Source organism: Amblyraja radiata, chromosome 17 (assembly GCF_010909765.2).
Source record: "Amblyraja radiata isolate CabotCenter1 chromosome 17, sAmbRad1.1.pri, whole genome shotgun sequence".
Taxonomy (NCBI): domain Eukaryota; kingdom Metazoa; phylum Chordata; class Chondrichthyes; order Rajiformes; family Rajidae; genus Amblyraja; species Amblyraja radiata.
Genome location: NC_045972.1, coordinates 40,011,326 through 40,036,506, shown reverse-complemented (window position 1 = coordinate 40,036,506; position 25,181 = coordinate 40,011,326). Strand labels below are relative to the sequence as shown.

The 25,181-nt window shown below is 38.8% G+C and overlaps 1 protein-coding gene across 1 annotated transcript in view; it reads right to left on the bottom strand.

The window, feature by feature from the left end:
* Positions 1-25,181, bottom strand: part of LOC116982917 (dynein heavy chain 5, axonemal-like) — a 110,983-nt gene that overhangs the window by 73,954 nt on the left and 11,848 nt on the right. The window contains exons 7-21 of the mRNA XM_033036471.1: positions 23,858-24,045; positions 23,058-23,160; positions 21,274-21,392; positions 19,198-19,399; positions 18,581-18,816; positions 17,194-17,412; positions 16,937-16,999; positions 14,625-14,863; positions 12,097-12,337; positions 10,146-10,345; positions 8,050-8,203; positions 6,393-6,556; positions 5,820-5,976; positions 1,993-2,205; positions 1,316-1,540 (exon numbers count right to left, since the gene is read on the bottom strand). Coding sequence (XP_032892362.1) covers positions 1,316-1,540; positions 1,993-2,205; positions 5,820-5,976; positions 6,393-6,556; positions 8,050-8,203; positions 10,146-10,345; positions 12,097-12,337; positions 14,625-14,863; positions 16,937-16,999; positions 17,194-17,412; positions 18,581-18,816; positions 19,198-19,399; positions 21,274-21,392; positions 23,058-23,160; positions 23,858-24,045 — 2,723 coding nt within the window. The remainder of the gene's footprint in view (positions 1-1,315; positions 1,541-1,992; positions 2,206-5,819; positions 5,977-6,392; positions 6,557-8,049; positions 8,204-10,145; positions 10,346-12,096; positions 12,338-14,624; positions 14,864-16,936; positions 17,000-17,193; positions 17,413-18,580; positions 18,817-19,197; positions 19,400-21,273; positions 21,393-23,057; positions 23,161-23,857; positions 24,046-25,181) is intronic.

Here is a 25,181-nt window from a genome sequence, read left to right as displayed (position 1 = left end):
AAGGTTGACCAACAAATTAAGGGGAGTGCCTCATGAATGAAGTCCAAAGAGATTGGATTTATACTCTCTAGAGTTAATACCATGTTAATTTCTGAGGGATTTTAACAGGGTAGATACTGACAGCATGTTTCCTCTGCTGGGAAAGCCTGGAACCAGGAAGCATAGTCACAGAAAAGGAGGTTGACAAATTTCAATGATTCAATGATACTTTAATGATACTTTATTGCCACATGTACCTGAGTACTGTGAAATGCGTAGTCTTGCAGACAACAAGGTAAAATCATGGTGCAGACATCACCTCGGCAGTACGCAAGTGTCACCACGTTTTGGTGCGGTCAAAGTTACAAAACTTAACCTTGTGCAGAGATGAGGTGGGATATCTTTCTCGATCCCAAATAGCTATAGAGGCTGTCATTAAATATATTCAAGGCTGAGATAAATATTTATCGGACCAATGGAGATTCAAAGCTTAAGAAACCTGGAGAGGCCAAAAATCAAGCACACTTATTAAATGGTAGAGGAGTCTCAAAAGTGCCAAATAACTTTCTCCTGAACTTTTATTGTTTGCTGTAATGCTCTTTTTGGATTGTGATCTACGTCACACATGTGAAATGCGTACTTTGTGTTAATAACAAGCCAAGAAAATTCACTGCTCACAATATCAACATATTAGTAAATACTATTCAAAAGAAACCCAGCCAAACCAGACAAATGAATACAAAAGCAGATCAGGAATGAATGACTCATTGCCATTCCCTCCCATCTGCAAGGCACAAGTCAGGAATGTGAAGGAATAATCTTCACTTGCATTGACAAATGAAGTTACACTGATACTCAAGGAGAAATCATTCAGCAGGATAATGAAACCCAAAATACTAAATCTACCAACTTTAATTCTCATTTCCTCTGGCTCTGGCACACTACACAATATAATTCACTAAATGCAATTGGGAGTTGTATGTGTATGTATCTTGGAAATGTATCTATAAAAATGAACTAAGTATGGTTAACAAAAAGAGAAGAGGAAGAAGGAAGATTAACTTTTTTGGAATGAAACCTTTTGAATAAATATTTTATAGTGATGCCAGTGTGAAGATGATCAAAATTTACAGCAAATCTTTCCCAAGTTGATTGACAGATAGATGGAATGATCTCTCAACCTTTTATATGGATTTTATTTAATCTTAGAAATGTTTTTCTGGAAATAAAATGTATTCTGCATTGAAGACATGATACAAATATGTAATTAATTTTAAAAAGCATCAAAGGAAAAATATTACATCCACCGCTGTCAAAAGTCAGAAAATATATTTACCAGCTCATCGAAGATATCTCTTTGATGGACGTGAATAGTAATTAAAGTTTCATATTTCACACGCTTATTAACATCTAAATCTTTGGTTGTTGTGCCAATCAGTTTATTGAGCATTTCCAGAAAATATTGGTTTGTTGTCTGCATGATTTTGCAATCACCTTTTGCAAGCCTTAAAGCATCTTGTGCATCTCTGGTCCAAATCATCTGGATGCCAAGAAGGCCGACCTGTGACAAATATCATCTTTATTAATGATCACATTGTAACTCTAGATCTTTTTCATTACTACATGGAATAACACAACTTTGACTCCAAAGCAGTGTTCCCACAATTAATTCTGATTCCTATTCCATGCTTTCCAAGTTAAACTTCCAATTAATTAATTCACCAACTTAGTGCTTCAAACATCAGTTGGCACCTGAGCATAATAAACTTAGCTCCCCTAGAAAGCCAACAGCTTGCACACTAAATATGTGTAAATCGTATTCAAGGAAGCTGACAATTTATTTGTTTTATTTATTATAGAATCAAAGAAACTTTGACAATTATTCCATTGAAAAGAAAATTAGAAAGATTTTGTTAAGTTATGAAAGCAGATCACAATCAACTTTCAAAACTTCAAACTTGTATTGAAATTAAGAACAAATTCATATTCTCATAATCTGATCTTCCAACCTACCTGAGCACAGAAACCATTCAGGAAATCAATAAGATTAAAGCGTTCCACTTGTATTACTTCAGCAGCGGTCCGAATAATGCTGTGCAGAGAACTTTGAGACTCCATAAGCAGTGAATTCAGCCAAACTTCCACATTCCCTTCTGTGACAACTGGGTTATCAAATTCAATGGTGTCCCCTTCTCTGGAGATTGCAGCCAATATGTGGTCATGGATCTGTACGGCATAGTTTTGGACAGTGACCCAAAAGATATTTTGTGCAAAGAGCTTTGCATTCAAAACTAACATATTGTGCAAGACATAAGATCACTTCATAATAATGAGAAAGTTCAATTTGGTGGAAGAAATGCAAAACAAAATTTTGAATTGGTAAAATAGCAAATTATCAAAGTAGGAGGAAAAGAATATTAAAGGAAAGGAACAGGAGTCCACCAATTGACCCTTCAAAACTCAATGTCACTATTTAATGAGCTACTGGTTATGGTAGATCCATGAAGAGCCGAATGGCTTACTCCTGCACCTATTGTCTATTGTGAGCCCAACTTTGCCCAATAACTTTCTGCACTTTGGGTTATCAGAAACTGAAAACTTCAGGATAGGAGGTTGTTTTGTACAATAAATTCATATTGCCACTACAATGACCCAGTTCCTACGCCCCGGCCTTCTCTCCATATTCCAGCACATTCTTTCTTTGCAGATACAACTAGCATCCTTTTCAATGCTACAAGTGATCTGCCCCTGGCAAAGCATTGCTGACCCTAACCATGCGTTAAAAGGTTTCATTTTATTTTACTATTCCTTTTATCACCTTCATTCTATGTCCCATAATTCATGTCATCTCTGTCAACAGGAATAGTTTCCCTCTGTCTGAACTTTTACAAAATTAAAAAATCTCCATCAGATCCCCTGACACTTCTGCCAGTTTAGTGAACTGCATTCAGTGATGGAGTGGATGGAGAATTAAAATGCAGGCAATAAGGCAATCATACAATATAGTTTTCCCCACCATAGAGAAACTGATTGCAGATTGAGTGATCGCTTTAACACATCTATTCAGTCTGTCAGGAAGACCTTTAGCTTCCAATTTTCCTTCATTTACATTCCCCATTCCACATCCACTCATTTTCATTCCGTCATTTTCCTTCATTTTAATTTTCCATTCCACATCCACTCCATCATCAATGTGGTCTCTGACCCTTCAAATCTCAACATGACCTGTAATGTCATCCTCCATCTAAGCACATTACAGAGCACGTAACTCAACGCTGAATGCAACAATACGCAGCCATTCCAGTTTGTGACAGAACTAGCTGATTCTCATCAATCTGTAACATTAACTAAGTTTTTCTTTCTCCTGAGATGTTATGTAACTTCCTGTGTATCTTCAATAGATCCAGTTCCCTCGCCCCTGCCTTCTCTCCATATTCCAGCAATGGCAGCACCTTTTTTCTCACTTCTCCATTTCATCTTCATAAAGTCTTGCTATCTGCAACTTCTCCTTGCAGTTCAGCTGTGATCAATAATCTCTCTCCGCTACATGACCACCATTAATATCATTCTGTCTCTTGGTTTCCATCCCATCCCAGGCATTAAATTTGTTCTCTCCACCCAAATTCCTTCTCTGTGACTTTAAATGTTTAATTTCAAACTTCTCTCAGTTCTGATGACAGGTCATTGATTTGCAATGTTGACTGTGCTTGTTTCTCCACAGATGCTCAATGAACTGATGAGTATTTTTCTACCATTTTCTACTTTTACTCCTCACAAACTCCTCTATGCCAGGGAGAACAACTCCAGCTTCACCAATCTCTCACACCCAAGAACCATTCCAGGAAATTTCCTCTTTTGTCTCATCAAAGTCGTTACATATTTTCTAAAATGTGAAGCCAAGAACAGGACAAACTAGAATTGCACAAAGCTTCATTATAAATTTTCTTGCCACCATTTATAAAGCCCAGAAACCTGTCTACTTTTCAAATACTTTCTCAATCTGCTCAACCATTTTGAACAAACTTTGCAGATATCCCCATATTTTTTAGTGGTGTAATCCTTAAAGAATTGATTATTGGTCTAGAATCAACTGCTGATGAAGAGTTCCAAACTTTTGCATGTCTTTAAATGTAAACCTATTTCCTAAAATAATTTCTGAAAGGATTCACTGTTATTTTTGATCTTGGTCTCCCACATGCCACAGATATAGCTTTATCCATCGACCCTATTCATTTCCCTATCAAGGGGTCAAGGAAAGAGCGTTCACGTCGCGGCCCTGTTTCAACCAATCTTTCCACCACCACGCACAAGAAGCACAAGAAGCGCAAGACAGACACCATTGTGCAGATGCCGAGAAGTGTGTTCAGATCTGGCTGAACAACTTCTAATCTTGTGTGTGGACTCGATAAGAAGAAGAAGATTTCCCTATAATCTCATAATATTTCATAAACTTTGATCACATAATCCTTCAACAGCTCTAAATTCCATGGAATACAACCTGGAATATGAAATGGTGAACTGAATTATAATATTTAAACTTACTGGTTAAGTTGATGTGCAAGAATGATAGAAATTTCCAAAATAGGAACCAACTTTAGAAACATAGAAACATAGAAAATAGGTGCAGGAGTAGGCCATTCGGCCCTTCGAGCCTGCACCGCCATTCAATATGATCATGGCTGATCATCCAACTCAGTGTCCTGTGCCTGCCTTCTCTCCATACCCCCTGATCCCTTTAGCCACAAGGGCCACATCTAACTTCCTCTTAAATATAGCCAATGAACTGGCCTCAACTACCTTCTGCGGCAGAGAATTCCAGAGATTCACCACTCTCTGTGTGAAAAAAGCTTTCCTCATCTCGGTCCCTAAAAGATTTCCCCCTTATCCTTAAACTGTGACCCCTTGTTCTGGACTTCCCCAACATCGGGAACAATCTTCCTGCATCTAGCCTGTCCAACCCCTTAAGAATTTTGTAAGTTTCTATAAGATCCCCCCTCAATCTTCTAAATTCTAGCGAGTACAAACCGAGTCTATCCAGTCTTTCTTCATATGAAAGTCCTGACATCCCAGGAATCAGTCTGGTGAACCTTCTCTGTACTCCCTCTATGGCAAGAATGTCTTTCCTCAGATTAGGAGACCAAAACTGTACGCAATACTCCAGGTGTGGTCTCACCAAGACCCTGTACAACTGCAGTAGAACCTCCCTGCTCCTATACTCAAATCCTTTTGCTATGAATGCTAACATACCATTCGCCTTCTTCACTGCCTGCTGCACCTGCATGCCTACTTTTAATGACTGGTGTACCATGACACCCAGGTCTCGTTGCATCTCCCCCTTTCCTAATCGGCCACCATTCAGATAATAATCTACTTTCCTGTTTTTGCCACCAAAGTGGATAACCTCACATTTATCCACATTATACTGCATCTGCCATGCATTTGCCCACTCACCCAGCCTATCCAAGTCACCTTGCAGCCTCCTAGCATCCTCCTCACAGCTAACACTGCCCCCCAGCTTCGTGTCATCCGCAAACTTGGAGATGTTGCATTCAATTCCCTCGTCCAAATCATTAATATATATCGTAAATAGCTGGGGTCCCAGAACTGAGCCTTGCGGTACCCCACTAGTCACTGCCTGCCATTGTGAAAAGGACCCATTTACTCCTACTCTTTACAAATATATTGGCTTCAGTGTTACCATTAAATCATGACATTGATCTAATGTCTACACATGTTCTTCGTGCCCTGTAATTTTAGTGTTTGACGTGAATAAACTCAATTTTTTCTGAAAGGAATCCACTTTATCAGCATAAGTAAGGCAATGAATAATTCAAACTCACCGTCTCGTGAAACAGGACTGATTTAATATTGTCAAATACATTAAGCAAATGAGATTGTATTGTATGGGAATCAGATGCTTGGCCGAGGATCTCCAGCAGAGTGGGATCTGATACAAAGAAGAATCTTGGAAATATCAGCCGCTTCTTTTCCAGGTAACTGATGGTTATGAGCAGCCAGAGAAAGTAGGAACAAAAGGCAGAGCAAAAATAAATCTCAGTTTCAGTAAACAGTGCTTTCCCCACATCTCTGAGAAAGTATAAATAATCTGTATTAACCACTATAAATTCTAATCAGATAAAACCTGTCTGAAACTCTGTACATTCCCAGATCGGAATCACTGTCATGTTTTAAGACTCAATTAATCTTGACGGAATTTGTTCTGAAAGAGACAGTAAAAGAGTAGAGGCTAGTGAATTAGATGATTAAATAATAAACAATAGGGGATTAAATAAACCCTCACTTTCGCATCTGTGCATTCACTAAAATGGCTCAGTCACTTTAATCACTATCATAAAATCTCATCACTACATCATCTCAAAATTAACTCTGCTTTACACAGTTGCAGCATTTACCCAGTTAATGATTTCTGACATATTTCAAGTTGCTCCAGAAGATGTGGTAGCAGCCGGACCATGGCTTCATCTCCCATGCAACACTGAACCACGTTAGGGACCTCATGGGCACGAATCATTATCTTCATCCATGACTTGTCAATATTGGAAAATCTCTTTGCTTCCTGTTAAGACATAATTGATTTGGTAATTTATCTTTGCAAATCATTCCGGTTAATGCTTTTTAGAACAAAACTATAATTTCCTTATCCAACATTTACAATTTTGCAATTTACAGTTTTACAATTTTTAAAAACTCCTGCCAACCAAAAAGAATCTTGGTCCATCAGTCTTTTTGGGTGATAGGAAGAAAATGGATTTAAAATCTCAGAAAAAATATATATGATCGCCTGGATTATATAACTCATCGCTCAATAGATTACATAACTTTGGAGACAGGAAAACAGGTTGGTAAAGATTTTTTTTCCAAAATACTCTTGCTACCAAACGGAAATGAACTCCTAATGCACAGAACATCCTGCCCATCTAGTTAAGGTTTATATCAGAATTATTATTTTTTTGCATGATCTGCAGTTATGTTTTCCTGATTCCTATGTGAAGCAATAAACAGATTTTTAATATTGAGATATTTCACTTAAGGGCCTGTCACACATTCACGACCTAATTCACGACCTTTTTTACTCATGGATATTTTTCATCAGGCTAGAAAAACGCCCCGACCTACTTGATGCCACGAGTACCTACGACTAGCATCACGACCTACCTACGAAATACCCACAACCTCCTACGACCTCCTACGACCTCGTGATGACCATGCTGCGAGTACAATACAATACAATACAATTTATTTGTCACTTGAACCTCATAGAGGCTCAAATGAAATGTTGGTTCTACAGTCATACACACAAGAAAAAAAGACCCAAGACACAACACAATTTACACAGACATCCATCACAGCGCATCTCCTCCTCGCTGTGATGGAAGGCAAAAAAACTTATCTCTCATTAGAATGAGACATACGAGTCAAGGGCAAACTCGGCAGAGGTCGTGAATTAGGTCGTGAAAGTGGGACAGGCCCTTAAGTTCCTCATCAGTGTGAATGTCTCATTCTAATGAACAGATGTCATGTGATATCATTACATTTGATTCTGAAGAATCGTCACCCATCCTTTTTCTTCAGAGATGCTGCCTGGTCTGCTGAGTTATTCCAGCACTTTGTGTCTATCTGTGATATAATTACAAGTCAGTTTCCCTGAAGACTGATGAACTTTGGATGAGTAAGGTACCATTGCCTAAGGTGCATCACTGCTATCAAGCATCACCTTGAAGCAACATTTCAAGTGTGAACCATTCTCCTCTGGTGCTGATATTGCCCAGGATATCCAGGAAATACCAGACCCTGCTTCTAATTTACTCTCCTACCACTTTCCTGGTCATAACAGTTCAGTGTAGGCGAATGAGAATCGCAGAGGCTCAAACACACTTGATGGAACTAAGTATGATGATGCTGGCATAGCATTACCATAATGCAGTTCCTTTGCTTGCTTTGGTGAGGCTGCTTACTGTCAGGAATAAAATAAATGTTAGGAATTCCCCCCCTTAATCCAAGAGTCTTGTAACACTATATAGTCATCATTTCAGATAAATTAATGCTAACCTTTGGTAGCTGCTTGGCAATATCTCCACCCACAAACACTGCTTCCAGATACACCCATAGGTTTTGTACAGTCAACCAGCTCTCAATTATATCTATTGTGGAGGATAGGTTGTGCACCCACTTTTGAATAAGTGCTTTAAATGGAGCATTGTACCTAAGGAAACAAAATACACATATTAACTAAATTAAGGGTAGACACCAAATGCTGGAGTAACTCAGCGGGTACAGGCAGCATCTCTGGAGAGAAGGAATGGGTGATGTTTCGTGTCGATACCCTTCTTCAGACTGATGTCAGGGGAGTGGGAGGTACAGAGATAAAATGTAGTCGGAGAAAATAATGGTGGGAGAACTAGGAAGGGGAGAGAGGGAAGGCAAGGGCGACTTGAAGTTAGAGAAGTCAATGTTCATACCGATGGGGTGTAAGCTGCCCAAGTGAAATATGAGGTGCAGTTCCTCCAATTTTCCACTCTGACAATGGAGGCGGCTCAGGGCAGAAAATTACTTTGTCTGTGGTAATACTTTATTCCCAGTTTCCCACCATTCAGGATATAGAGTGGAAATTTAGTTCAATAAAATCCCAAGAGGGATTTCTGAACAAATATTCTGAACAAATCACTCAAAGAATATCGATGACGTGGAATTTGGGCTCAAGGAGACAAATAATCTCCCTCTGTTCCTATTTCTTATGGTCTAATTGTCCCCTGGGCTGAGTGGAAATTTAAAATGGCCATTTCAGAGAGTGGTTAAGTGGTTGGTCGTCTAATGTGAAATGATTACTGCCACCAACATTTCACTCCAAATTTACTTAATCAATTGAATTTAAATTCCCTCATTACCACAAAAGAACATGATTGTGTTCCTGCATCCAAAATTTCAGGCCACTCGATGCCTGTCCAGTAAGTTAACAGCAAGGTTTTCTAGACCATTGTAGCAAAAATAAAGTTATCAACTGCAGCTGCATGAACTTGACATTTAAATATGAATATCAGACGAGATAAACTTGCTCAGCTCCTTGGTCACTAAATGAATAATTTTTTAACTAATACAGATGCCCAAAGGAAAGCTTAATATATCTTTTTGAACTGCTAAACTAATTTAGCAAGCATAAGTCATTTACAAAAATACAATGATCAGAATCTAATAACTTGTTTTCAAACTGAAAACTTATCCTAGCTAAACCACACTGCTCTTCATTCATTCTTACTTCAGATTTTCCAACCATTCCTTTTTTTTATGGCGCACAATACAAATTCAGATATTTTACTGTATTGTTTGAGTAGATTGATCTCTTGAAGTTCAATTTAATAAAATTGTCCAAAGCTAATTTATAATACTGGTTTATATAGTCGAAATTCAAAAGGCTATCTTAAAATATGCCCATGTAGTTAACATGAACTATTTCAGATCCTGCACCTCTCTACAGCCAGCACATCCATGTTATTTTGTTCATGCTCATCAATTAAACTCTCTCCAACCTCAATATATTGAAATTTTCCACTTAGTCCATTCTGGAACTGTGAATATCCTCATCTTTCTCAATCTTCCTGACCTTGTAAAATCGAAAGATTGGGTTACAAGTTTTGTATTAAACTGAATCCTAAATGTCAATCTCTCCCATTGCCCTTCTATTCATGACCTTTATCAAATTCTGGTTTCCTGAGTCCTCATTTATACCTGAGGCTTCTTCATATGTCTTTCCAATGAAAAAATAGTTTGAAAGTGATTAATATAAATGCTTCTCAGTTTAAATAATCGTGCAAGAATTAGTTCTTTGATTTCCACAAATCTACAGTAGATAATGGAGAAACCGTTGACTAATATACAATGAAATTAACCCACGATGTTGAATATTTATTTTCCAATATGTATGACTCACAAAATAGATGTTTTAATAATAAATAAATAAATAAATAAATAAGATGGCCTGTAGTTAGATAATAATCAAGTTAAACACTCTTGGCTGGGGGATTAAGTAAGGTCCAAACAAAAATATAGCAAAATGAATAATTTCACTATCAATTTTGTTTGTTTGAGTTCCTTTTATTCTTGACATTTTACTAATCCACTCAAGTACAGGGCCTGCACACAGATCTTACCTGTTGTTCAGGAGGGAACCAAGAACCATTAAACTATCTTCTGCAAGTGAGATGATCTCAGATGTGTTGTCACCGCGGAGGAGTAGCTCACCACGTGATTTAAAGTTGGCAAATGTGAAGTATCGATTATCCCACTCTGCTAAGACTAGCTTCAGCTTCTGTTCAATATCTTTTTCTTTCACAGCGCTGATGCAAATATCCTAATATCAAAACACAGTAATTTTCAGTTCACAAGTTTCCTCAATTCATCTTGTACCTGAAACTGGTTAGTGATCAATCAGAATTGCACAGATTCAATATCTTTCTTTGAAAATAAGCAAGTTCTTGGATCATATGAAATGATCCCCTATCAACTATAAATCTGGAGTAGGGGACAGCCTTGGTTCATCGTTGGTGGTGAAGCAAGGCAGAGGTCAGCTTGGGGATAGGTTCAAATGGAGGAAAATGAACAAAGTTTAAGTCTGCCAGTCAATACTGCGAACTGTGGTTTAGATGCCCAGTGGGAATTAGTTGAGCCAAGGCAGGGATGGAAGTGCAGTATAGACATGGCAATAATTGGGCTGGGAAAGATAGTATGGACAAGCCTGAGTGCATGTGTTACTTTAGGAGACACACCCATGGCAGGTCCCAGCATGTTCCAACTTCACGCCTGCACCCCAGGCAGGCACTGTGGTAGACCACACCACACTGTGGGTTCTTGCTTCACTAGAATGGCTTCTGCCATCCACAAACCCCACAATTGAGTAAAAGTTCCAGCCGAGACATCTAGACACTGCATGCAATTGCACAAGGCTGGGCATCTCTGCGAATTAGCTCCTAAAACACACATGGAGTCTGGAAGGATAACCATGAGCTTACTGTGAGCCTACAATATTCAATTCAAATATGTTTACGTTGGTATTGCATTGCATGTAGAAGGTGGAGGTGGAAGTCGAGGCAGAGGTGGAGTGTTACTAATATAGCTCTGAAACATTATTAATAAGGGCAAATAATATTGAAGGAGAGTGTTCTGGTCACCAGTGGCAAAAACTGCAGAAAAGTTGTGCAAAGGCGTGGAGGGATTGTGCATAGATGGTGGCCCTTATTAATAATGTTTAAGAACTACGATAGTAACAGGATGTAAAAAAGGAAGCCTGATTTGCTGCCTCATATTCCATGTGCAGCCAGACCTGAGGTGTTCAAATGATGCAACTAAGGAGCAATATATGCATGAAGAAGACAAGGGGACCAAGTGTAGATCTCTTGTTGTTTCCAGAGTTACCAACATAGATGACCAGAAAATAATCTATTGGTGAGAGTGGTCCAGCTATGATTAAATACACAAGCGGCATAAAAAAAATAAAAGCAACCCTACTGACCAAAACTATTGGAGGAACCTGTGGCATAAACTGCAGAAAGGTTGTACAAAAGCACGGAGGGATTGTGCACAGAAGATCGCCATATAAATAATGATTCAGAGCTACGTCAGTCACAAAACTTTAATTAGAACCTATCAGACATGAAGCTAAGTGAAGATGCACATGTGTTTGGAAGATAGCAGCTCACTTAAGGATTTTGAAAAGGAAAGGGAATTGGCAGATGGAACTATTTTGTACGGCTTCTATAAAGGTGCAAGCAATAACAGAGAAATATATTCATAAGAATCATCAGATAAATTATTGAATGAATGGAAGTCAGAAAATGGCTTTGATTTTCAATTTCTTCCGACTATCCATGCATTGTTCTTTTATTAAATTCACTCTAAAGTCATTGCAGATTATTTGATCATTTGAAACAGTTCTCCAGCATATGGAAAACGCAGCAGGAAACAGATGTGTTATAACATTTCTTCTCTGGTTATTTTCATGAGAGGAATTTAAATTTGACTTCTGGAATGACTTCTTCATCTTTTAACATAAACCATTGATAGAAATTCCCTTCAATTCTTAATTTTCTACAAATCAGAACACACCTCAATTTCTTCTTTGTACTTTAGAAGTGGGGCTTCCATAATGTTGGACAATTTAAACGTTTCACTGTCAACGTCAAAGTCTTGTTTCATGACGTGGCCAATGCGCCGCCAATGACGAGGCATCAAAGCCTTATTGGACATCATCTCCAATAGGGGACAACTTTCATTGAAGTCATCGATGGTCTGCTTTAAATCAAGGTAGGCTGGCCATTCCTTCAAACCTCGAGGCAGTTTGCGGCATCTGAAACATATCAGCAATTATTAGATACCCATCGCTTCAAACAAAACTTACACTTCCAATGGGGCATAGTCTGCACATGTATTCATATATTGCTACTATGAACAGATACTTACATTATGCTTTAAATCAGATATAAGATCTTTAAAAATAATATCCACTACTCTTTTCCAATGAAATTAACCAATCTGCTATTGCCTAATTTTTACCACTTTGAAAGTATTAACAAAACTGGCATCAAATATTTTAATATGAAAATTGGAGGCTTAATAGCTTTGTATAATTTATTCATGGCAGGAAAAAAAGAACCTTTCCAAATCAGTGATTTAAACCATCTGGAACTGCAAGGGCAGCCAACCATTCTGATTTGAAAATAACCTCAGCCAGAGTCAGAATCCTAGAATTCCTTCCAAGTGGCATTGAGAGCTCTTTCACAGCACAGACCACTGCGGTTCAAGAGGGTGACTAATCTTCCCAAGTGCAAATTAGGAGAGGAGAATAAATGTTGGTTTTGCAATCTATATTCACATCCATTAAATCAGCCAAACCGAAGGTATTTGATTGATAGATTACTAGATGCTATTCAAAGGTGAGGTTTAACTTTCCTCTTGAACCAAATTGTGAGGTTAGGAGGAGCAATCGTGTTTTGTTTAATTTCTATATCACTTCATGCCCTCCTGATTGATTCCACGTGCCCAGATTGTGCTGAAGTTTTTCCAACTCCCCGTGTGACTCTCAGGTTGTCTACTGCCACTACACACACCCTATGTTACTGATAATAAACCATCATGGCCAATAAACAAATTTGCCTTGGTCCTCCCTTTTGACTTGTTGTAATATGTATTGGCCCTCCCATTTGACTTGTGTAGTGACACATACCAGTGCCTTTACGAAACGCACCAACATACAATAAAATCAAGCATACCATCTCTTCTCCAGAGCAAGCTCATTTAAATTAATAGCACTGGACTGAATGCTAATCACAATTAGCTTGACACATGGATAGGAAAGGTTTAGAAAGATATGGGCCAAACATGGGCATATGAGTCTAGCTTAGATAGAGCATCTTAGTTGGCACAGATGGGTTGGGCTGATGGACCTGTTTTGTGCTGTATGATTCTAAGACTCTGTCTATGTAATGAAAAGTTTCACTGTCAACAGTTCATCAATAGCACAAATCACAAAACTTCTGTTAAACTCACCAGCAAATAACTATAAAGAGTAGAGGCTGCTGAACTTCATTAGCAATCTCATCAGATTTAATCTCATCAGAAACGTTTTTGTTCTTTACCATGAGTAAGCCATAAATTCTTGACAGAATTTTCTGACCTTACAGCTTGTTTGCTAGGCTCAAAGCAAATACAGTAGAAGTTTGGAAGGTTTTCACTTTGTAACAACGAACACAAATAATTAGTGAGGGGATCGTTTCTATCGGACCTTGGGCCAAACACTAGCTGACTAGTAGTTACTGCCATCATTGCCAGCATTTCCATTTTTTTGTTGCGAGGGATAAACTTGGATGGATTGTAAAATTCTCACCAAGGCAGAATTAAATATTTCAATATCAGCATGGGTACCAATTCTTCTCCCCAGCATCAACAAATTCTCAGAAACATTTAGCTTTCACACACAGCCTATCTCCAATTCTGAAAATATCAAATTGATTATATTAGTCCAGAGGATGGATTCATTCTCTACTTAGTGTCACTAACAAGTTCATTTTGATTTGTCATTAGGTTTACTTGCATAGAAATGTCCTGCAGGAATATTAAATCTGCACATATAGTCATGGAATGCATTGAAATATATATCTGGCACTTTGAGACAAAGAACAAAACCATCAACTTCCCATGAAAGATTTAATAATTAACAGCATCAATAAAACATATTTATTGAAAGATTTGCAGAAATAAAACTATATTCATACTTCATTAAAAAAGGATTTAATTACATGAGGATAAGTTACTGGAATGTAGAGTAGAATGTGTTCAAATTATATGAAAAGATAGAATTTACAATGAGGAACTTGTATCCCCATATTATGTGTATCAGACCATTATGTATATCAGAACATTTGTCTTTCTGATATTTAGCTTTGGTGTTTTAAAAGGCAGATTGGCCTAATTTCGGATACACCTGCATAAGGTTTGATCCTGGAAAACTATACATTATGATAAATTTAGCAGACAATTCAAAATGGTTGCCTGCTTCTTTCTGCGAATACTTTACTGCTCTCAATACATTCATGAGTATCATCGGAAGAAAGTTGCATAGAATGAAGACAGTTAACCTGTTCTGAAAATCCAGCAGCTCATTGTTTATCTTCTCTATGTTCACCTCGGCCCAGAGAACTTCAAAGTAGCTGTTCACTGTGTTGATCACATTATTGTGAAGGCCATAAAGCTTCTGTAAAAGGTTCAGCTCCTTTTTTACCTCCAGCAGTTCGGGGCATTGTGTAACTGACAACCCAAAGAGCTCCTCTCCAGCAGTGCAAGTGATAAATTTGCGATAAAGGTTGTCAAAACGATTCTGAAAATGTTTGACAGGATACATTCTTATGAAGATTTTAATCGGTACAAATTAAGTCATCTGAACAATCCCCAAACTATAACACTCTGTTCAGAGATGTAGTTTTGCAAATAATCTTAATTTATCTCAGAAAATATATTTGAAGCTTAACTCGTGATGTACAAAGTTTCTTACAATGCCTTTACGTCTTATATACAAGTAGTACAATTTTAAAGGAAATGTCTCCCTAGAGACTACCTCAAATAACCCTTTAGCTTTAAAAAGAGGAAAAAGAGATATCCTTGAAAAAAGGAGTCAACTCAAGCTAAATATCAGGTCATTCCTTTACATTGTAAGGACTGTGGGAACCACATTATTTTGTGCAATGCAAAGGTACCAACCTTTCTTTTTAGTTTTGTAAATGAAAACCTGATACAATATTCCCACTTGAAAAAACATACTTTTTAAATTGTCATTAAATATTTTCAGTTAAAAATTCATTACATTTTGTGCATGAAATATATATTTCCTGGCACATAATGTTTTCAGGATGGTCCCTGGTGAGACTAGATCTTTGCAGTTTTGTTCATTGTATTAACAAGCATATTATTGGCAACATCTCCACCTCCGTGTACAGATTTATTCAGCATATCACAAACATTCAGATTTATTTAAACTGTTTGATGATAATACAACTATCCAAATAAGCTAACATGGTTCACATCTATTCAGTAGTCTTAACTAATTAACCCACTTTACTTAGGGGCCTGGTGGACTTGTAGATGTGAATGTGCACAGGTGTGCTCTTGTGACTCATTCTACATTGAATGTGTCTAAATTGGTAAATATTAGCAAAGTCAATGGTATTCGTAACTGTTATGACACTATAGCAGTTAGCCGACTCATTAAACATTGTTTTTTGTTCCGAGATTCATTATTAATAGTCAGTAGATACACAAAAATGCTGGAGAAACTCAGCGGGTGCAGCAGCATCTATGGAGCGAAGGAAATAGGCAACGTTTCGGGCCGAAACCCTTCTTCAGACTGATGGGGGGTGGGGTGAAGAAAGGAAAAAGGAGGAGGAGGAGCCCGAAGGCTGGGGGATGGGAGGAGACAGCCCGAGGGCTGAGGAAGGGGAGGAGACAGCAAGGGCTAACAAAATTGAGAGAATTCAATGTTCATGCCCCCAGGATGCAGACTCCCCAAGCGGAATATGAGGTGCTGTTCTTCCAATTTCCGGTGTTGCTCACTCTGGCCATGGAGGAGACCCAGGACAGAGAGGTCGGATACGGAGTGGGAGGGGGAGTTGAAGTGCTGAGCCACCGGGAGGTCAGGTTGGTTATTGCGGACCGAGCGGAGGTGTTCAGCGAAACGATCGCCCAGCCTCCACTTGGTCTCACCGATGTAGATCTGCTGACATCTAGAGCAGCGGATGCAATAGATGAGGTTGGAGGAGATGCAGGTAAACCTCTGTCGCACCTGGAACGACTGCTTGGGTCCTTGAATGGAGTCGAGGGGGGAGGTAAAGGGACAAGTGTTGCATCTCTTGCGGTTGCAAGGGAAAGTGCCCGGGGAGGGGGTGGTACGGGAGGGAAGGGAAGAATTGACAAGGGAGTTACAGAGGGGGCGGTCTGTGCGGAAGGCAGACATGGGGGGAGATGGGAAGATGTGGCGAGTGGTGGGGTCACGTTGGAGGTGGCGAAACTGACGGAGGATTACTTGTTGTATGTGACGGCTGGTGGGGTGAAAGGTGAGGACTAGGGGAACTCTGCCCTTGTTGCGAGTGGGGGGATGGGGAGAGAGAGCAGTGTTGCGGGGTAAGGAAGAGACCCTGGTGTGAGCCTCATCTATGGTGGAGCAGGGGGAACCCCCGTTCCCTAAAGAATGAGGACATTTCAGATGCCCTGGTGTGGAACGCCTCATCCTTAATAACCATTAATAGTCAGTGTTTACTTGACCTAACATAATAAATCTTGCACTCACAAAAATCATCTTTAAGTTAAAAAATGTGATATTTATACATTTTTCAATACAATAAAGCTGGAACATCCAAAGAAAGTAGTTAAGCTCATACAAGCTCTATGGCCATTTTACCTGATAAATAACCAGCTGGTCATTAGCTTCTTGAGGGGACAATGCAAGCTGCATAGGTCCTTCCTAATGAAAAGGAGACACAACAGACTTGACTGAACAACAATGAAGAAAAGCAACACATATAAACCAATAAATTAGCTTGGTAGCTATAAGAAACGATGGAACATCCTGTTTCAACTTCCACCGTGCACTTCGATTGAAACATTAAATTTGTTCATGATTTAAAATATATTTGGAAGAAATTCTTAATACAGTACCTTTTCATAGTCTTGGAAGAAAGTATCAGAATCTTCTAAAAAAGTTTTCATATTGATGATCAGTTCAGCACGGAATGAAGGTTGTAAAGAAATTAGCTGATTCTGTACTGCTGTTCCATGCATGAGAAGCTTTTCCCAGGTATATCGCAATGTATCCACTCTGTCAGAATCTTCCTTAACAACTTGCATCTCATATTTATTCAGCATGGCAAAGAATTCCTGCAAAAAAAAAGAAAGCCAATAAAGGAACATTTTTTTAAATTTTCAATGCAGATATCATTTATTTTTCCTGTGGTTTCAATTTTCTTCTGATATTCTCACAAACAACCAAAGCTCTTTCAAAGAGAGACACAAAGTGCTGGTGTAACTCAGCGGGTCAAGCAGCATCTCTGGAGAAAAATGATCTGTGACTTTTGGGTCGGGACCATTCTTCAGACTGAAAATAGGGGGTGGAGGGAGGAGGAAAGGTTGGAGGCGAGAAAAGACAGATGGGGCAGGACGTGGCTGATGTGGCAGGGAGGTGGGTCATTTGTGATATGACCCGCTCATATGGAGCATCTATGGAGCAAAGGAATAGTCGACGTTTCGGGTCGAGACCCTTCCTCAGACTGATGTGGGGGGGGGCCGGGAAAATGTGGGGGGGGGGACGCTCTTTTTTCCGTCCCCCCACCCCCCCCCCCCCCACATCACTGAAGAAGGGTCTCGACCCGAAACATCGCCCATTTCTTCGCTCCATAGATGCTGCCTCACCCACTGAGTTTCTCCAGCATTTTTGTCTACCTTCGATTTTTCCAGCATCTGCGGTTCTTTCTTAAAGAGTTCTGTTTCTATGCTCCCTTTAAACTTACCAGGGGCATTTCTTGTTCATTTGAAGTCCACAGGAAAACATACTATAGTACTGTATAACATATAAAGAAAGTGATGACCACAACACTCCAATATTTCAGAGTAACATCCAATTGTCTGGAAAATGTATTATCCCAGCACCACCAAGGTCTGAAGAATGCCAGATTGTTAACCAGAGTCTTACTATATAAGCATCTGTTAATTGTAGGGTAAACTGTAGCAGTGTTTTAACCCCACACATTGGACAATTGCAACTCTTTTATCCCCACCCTTTCCAACCATTCATATTACTTCTCAATAAGGTGGAAAAGTCCCCACAGCATTGAACAATTCAGTGGGAACACCAGCATCACTCCAAAGACGTTCGAATTGCCAAAATCCTTTCACAAAACACTCTCCGGTCAATTCATTTTCTACCACTGTGATACTTTGTCACAGTGATGAAAATACTTGATGATATTGCAAAGTTCAGTATTGCTGTTATCTAACATAAGTAATAAACATTGAAAAAAATTGTAATAAAATCCAGAAATACTCCTACCTCAATGGGTCCAATTTGTAAATCGATCTCAATCTGTTTTTCTCGTATCTCTTTCAAAGAACTTACAATTATTCTAATATCATCCAGGTCATTGAATGGACGATTTAATTTCCTTGAAGTCTCTTCTATGAAGATCAAGATATTTTCCAGATTTGTCCTATATTTTTCATTACAGATTTGAGAAAACCCAATCATCCAAGCTCTGCATTCTTCCATCAAGGTTATCTTCATATCATCTGTTCAACAATATATATATTTTAGCCACCCCCTTAATGAAACAGACTGAGTTGGGCATGCTACTCTGAATTCTTATGACAAAGAGTCTCTGTGTCATATATCATTAGCCACAAAATACAAAATATTGGTAATATTTTCTAAAATACAAGGTTGTGTCAACAGCTCAGTAAACATTTAGGGTGTCATTGCCAGGAGCAAATTTATATTAGACAAGAACATATATACAAGCTGCACAAAAAAATGAAATGTACAGAGCAACACCAATTGTTTAACGAGTTCTCGATTATTATTTTAGCTAATATTTTTAATTTATTAAAGTTATTTTACCTTTCCACAAGTCATACAAGTTTAACCTTGTAAAGAAAGGTCTGAAAATGTACCTGCATACAGTGCAAAAGGACCCATATAAATGACTCTGGGTTCAGCTTGAACTTGGACCTGCAGATTGCGGTAAAACTTGATTTGGAACTCAAGTTCGGAGATTGAGGGGATTCCCTTCATAAACTTCTTCAGAGTTGTTTCACGATCGTTTTTCCAGATATGACAGTAGCTGATCAACTTTTCCAAAACCTCTTGCAGGTCCTAGGACAAGAACACACAAAGCTTTAATTATCCTGGAAAGATTTCATGCTTTTATTATTTTTATAGAATCAAGGAATGATGTCACACTGAAAGTCCACTGTGTTTGTGCTGGCTCTTTGAAAGTTCTGTCCACCCACCACCATTTCAAGCAATGCAGTCCAGATTGTGCCTACCTTCGATTTAAACCAGCAACTGCAGTTCTTTCCTACACATAACTTACTGGATACTGTTTTCCCCCTCTAAATGAATCATATAAAATATATAACTGGATTGCACATTAATAACACATAAACCGGAATAAAGTCATAGTCATACAGCCCTTCGGACCATCATGCCCCATCTCCACTAGTCCCACCTACCTGCGTTTGGCCCATATCCCTCTAAACCTATCCTATTCATGTACCTGTCCAAATGTTTCTGAAACATTGCGATAGTACCAGCCTCAACTACCTCCTCCAGCAACTTGTTCCATGAATCCACCTCCCTTTGTGCAAAAATGTTACCCCTCAGGTTCCCATTAAATCCTTCTCTCCTCATCTTAAATCTATGTCATAGATACATAGAAACATAGAAAAGTAGGCCATTCAGCCCTTCAAACCAGCCATGCCCTTCAAACCAGCTTTTTCCCCATATCCCTTGATTCCTTTAGCCCTAAGACCTAAATCTAACTCTCTCTTGAAAACTGGTTCTCTGGTTCTCAATTCCCCTTCTCTGGGCAAAAGACTGCATTTACTCGATCTATTCCCCTGTGATTTTGTATTCTAAATGCTGCTGATGATTATGCAAAATATTTAAAATCTGTTGAGTATTTGAGCTGTGTGGGAAATGGCCCAGATGAACAAATCCAGAAGAAGGGTCTCGAGCAAAAACGTCACCTTTTCTTTTCTCCCGAAATGCTCCCTGGCCCGCTGAGTTACTCTAGTTTTTTGTGTCTATCTTCGGATTTTTCCTATTTTGTTCTGAAACCACCTGTTTTTTATCCCCCTTATCCTTGCTTCCAGGTGCTATATGCTTTCCTTCCCTAATGAATGGCAAGGTTAATAACAATCTACTGTGAGGCAATCAGGCAGACTCTCTTTAATGCCTGTTTCATTACTGTGCTGCACTCCATTCATTTTGTCACAATCTGATGAAAGTCACCATTGGGAATTCAAGCACAAGTACTGGAAATAATATCACTGCCATAAAATGTTTCAGAAATGGTAAATGAAACACGTGTTCAAGCTAGTGAAATGGCTAAATAGTATCAGCTATCTTACAAACATATTGATGACATGTTCCTCCACACAGAAACGATGCTTGACTATAAAATTAAAATTCAGACCCGCACTTGACATGGCCCCCACAACGAGTCTGAACCTGATTGGAGTCTGAGGAATATTCTTTTTTTTATATCCCATCTCAGCCTGGAGATACAGCAAGCGTCAATGCCCTCATCAGCATTGCAGGGCCTCGCTATATTCTTTGCTATTAAATAATAGTGTATTTGTTTATTTATTTATAAAATTGCCAAATGTATTTATGGAGTTCATTTATTTATAAAGAGTTGGCTCAGCCCAATATACTTGAGTCTGGCGACTCTTTCATAGGTAACTCGACCTGAACCCAACAGGGAGTCTCTGGTCTGCAGCAAATTTTTGGATGATCTGGTGATCTGGTTCTGGATGATCAGCCATGATCATATTGAATGGCGATGCTGGCTTGAAGGGCCGAATGGCCTACTCCTCCACCAATTTCTATGTTTCTAAGTTTCTGTTTTCCACTATTCTAAAAGACTTATGAACCACAATGTTTCACTGCAATAAGACAAAGACAAGACAAAACTTGTTGAAGCATTGGTGTAAAATTAACTCAGTTCAGACTCATTAGCTTACCTTTCTAAATGAGATGATGGATGATGAAATAACAGAAACCAGTTTAACTACCTCTTTATTTTCTGAAATTATTTTGTAGTAATTGTTAGTCTGGGTGTGGACAGCAACAGTATCTGCACCTGAAATGAAGACGGTACACTTCAACTGTGCTTTAATGGAAAAACATTTAGGTCTCTTTTAGTTTAAGAAGGAACTGCAAATGCTGGAAAATCGAAGGAAGACAAAAGTGCTGGAGAAACTCAGCGGGTGCAGCAGCATCTATGGAGCGAAGGAAATAGGAAAACGTTTCGGGCCGAAGGCCGGGTCTGAAGAAGGGTTTCAGCCCGAAACTTTACCTATTTCCTTCGCTCCATAGATGCCGCTGCACCCGCTGAGTTTCTCCAGCAGTTTTGTCTATCTAGGTCTATATTAGTGTTCATGTAAGAGAAACACATTAAATTAGCATCTTTCAAATAGAGCCGTATTGTGAATATAGCGTTAACTGATTAATCTGAACAATAGAGCATGCAATTTCCCCCAACATACTTTGCTGCTCTCTCCTTCCACTTCACAACGGCACCCTATAATACACCAAAAAAGGTGCTTTCACCTTTTCTATAGATATTATTTGTGTCCCACATTACAGGTCAATTTTTTCCTCTTTCACAAAGGCGCCTTCAATTTTACAGGTTTCCCTTCAATCCCTTCAAACTACGGACAAACTGCAGCAACATTTTTGTCCATTCAACTTTGGGGTGAAAGTCCTCTTTAAGAGATTGTGTGGCAAATTAAAGCTGATGACCTTTGGAGAGGTACATTGAGCACACATATTATCCACATGCGTGGGTGCACATATATATTACTCATATATGGGAGATGGTCCAAGTGTTGTGGAAGAAAGGAACCAAGGCTCTGCTTGCCTTTCCCAACCCTCTATGCCATTGCCCTTTCTACTTACATAGCTATTTCCCTTGCACATTAAATATCCAATTCCTTTCTTCCTCCAAAGATCTAATTGCTTCACAAACAAATGTACTCAGTTTCAGAGAGACATTTAATCAGTTCCAGTCCTGTCATGAAATACTTGACCCAAAACATTAACAATGTTCTTCTTTCCACAGATGTTGCCTGACCTGCTGAGTGTTTCCTGCATTTTCTGCTTTTGTTTCAGTTCTATAGTACACGTCGACTCTTTCTGCATCCATATCCACATTCAGCTCTGCTTCATATGCATCACACACAGATACATGTCCCATTCTTCATGCTTCTCTAAATTTCAGCCCTGATTCCAGCCAATACTATTGCTTCCGATGAGACTCTGCAATACATATTGCTCGTCAGCCTCACGATGCAGAGTTTTGCATGTACAGATACCTCTTCCCTCCATCTCCTTCCTTTACATCATTCAACCACAGACCAAACTGCACCTAAATGTCTGTCCACTCATGTGGAAGAGAGTAAACATTTCTCAGCAGCTTATGCCCCATCTGTCATTCGAGGCTTCATCCCAGTTGGCAGCAAGGGAAGTCCAATCAATTTTAAATGTTAAATGTCATCTGCAATTAGATGCAAATTACCATGAAAATCAGGAATTCAATGCACATCATGCACAGAGTTCATTCCCAAAATGAAATGACAGCTTCCAGCACAAGCTGGATCTATAAACTTGAGTGAGAAACAGCATTTGATAAACAAGTCAACAGATTTCTCCCAGCCTTGTGTTACCAAATTAATTACATTCATACTTGGATACATAACTTGCTTAATCTGCTTGATGCATATATCTAACAGGTGGTAGAAATTACCTGAACCATTGGCTTCACCAGGATCTACATGAACATTAATGAAAGGGTCAATCTGTGTATCATTTGTTCGGAGTTCAGCAATTCCCTGGGCATTATTTTTTATCTGTTAATGAAATGAACAATATTTGTTTCAATCTTCACAATAATTTAGTTTCATGAATGTTTGACATCATATTTGTTCAGACAAGTTAAGAGGCACAGTGTTCCGGAGTGTTCCAGTGTTCTCTTATTACATTAAGAAATTAGTTATCTCGAACGTTCTATCTTCAGGTCATAAGTAATAAGAGCAAAATTAGGCCATTTGGCTCATCAAGCCAACTCTGCCATTCAATCATGGCTGATCTATCTCTCCCTCCTAACCCCATTCTCCTGCCTTCTCCCCATTATCCCTAACGCTCGTAATAATCAAGAATCTATCATTAAAAATATCCATTGACTTGGCCTCCACAGCTTTCTGCGGCAAAGAATTCCACAGATTCAACAACCTCTGACTAAAGAAATTCCTTCTCATCTCCTTCCTAAAGGAACGTCGCTGTGACCTCTAGTGGAAACATCTTCATCACCATTCACAGCCCATCTGTGTCCGCATTTACATCATTGAACTGTCAAAGCACAATTTAAAGTTCATAATTATTCACTTCAAAAAATGTTAGTGACAATTATAAAAGAGAGTGAATAAAAAATGCAATTCAAGCATCTTCGATAGAAAATGTCATAGTTTACAATAAATTCCAATTTTATGTTGCATTGTACAACTTAATTGCATGTTAGCCAAAGATTAGGAGACTTATAATACATACGTTTGTCATTCTTTTCTTTCCCCATACCGACAACCCTTTGGAAACATTGATAATGCAGTCACAAACTCTATTCAAAGTATTCTGGGCTTCTTCCAGACTGGGATGCAGCTCAATGTTAGGAATGGCAAAGCAAATGTCAGCATGGAGAATTGCTTGTGAGGTTTGCATTTGAAAGCTAGCATCAGCATCTAAGGAAAAAAAAACAACCAAATCAGATTTCCATGGACATGATTACAATTTTAGATTTAGACATACAGCGTGGAAACGGGCCCCTCGGCCCATCGGGTCTGCACCGACCAGCGATCACCCCATACACTAACACACTTGGGACATTTTACAATTTTTACCAAAGCCAATTAACCTACAAGCCTGCACGTTTTTGCAATGTTGTGGGAAACCGGAGCATCCAGAGAAAGGCCCTGTGGTCACAGGGAGAATGTACAAACTCTGTTTTGACAGCACCTGTAGTCAGGAACAAACTGGGGTCTCTAGCGCTGTAAGGCAGCCACTTTACCACTGCACCACTCTGCTGCACTATTTGATAGACTAGTTTCATTCAATCTTATTTTCAATGAGAATCAAAGCCGTAAACTCAGTTCAATAATACCGATTAAAACTTCACTTTTTCTCGACTAAAAGTTTCAGTAATTGCTAATGCCCATGTAATTATCAGTCTATAACATCCCTATTATGCAATGATTCCAACTTTGCCAAGTTGAATATTTGTCTATTTCTTAAACAAACCTTTTGAATTTTAAGTATGTGCTAGAATAGTTTTTCTTTGTGAGATAACACAGATGCCACTAATAATAAACTCTGAGATTAATTTCATACTAATTTGTTAATGGACAGGGGCAGTGCTGCCAAAGCCACATTTATTACCAATCCCTTGTTGACCCAAATAATTGGTAATTAACCTGCTTCCTCAAAAGATTCAGCTCTTGTGTTGATGGAATTGAACAACAGAGAAGTTGACCAATCTACATATTGACTATTGACAGTACATACACAAGCTAGGAAGCTCCAATTAATAATACTTAAAGACTACATTCAAAAGATATTTGGCCAGGTACATGTATAGAAAGGTTTAAAGGGATATGGGCCAATTGTGGGCAGGTGGGGCTGGTGTAACTTGGGCATCTTGATTAGCATTTAGCAATTTATTATTGTTCAATCTCATCTAGCAATATAATTCTGTTCAAATAAATAGTGTGGTATATTCACCTCTTACAAGGTTTTTTTTAAGTGATACAGCATGGAAATAAGCCCTTTGGCCCATCAAGTTCATGCCAACCATCGATCACCCGTTCATACTCGTTTCATG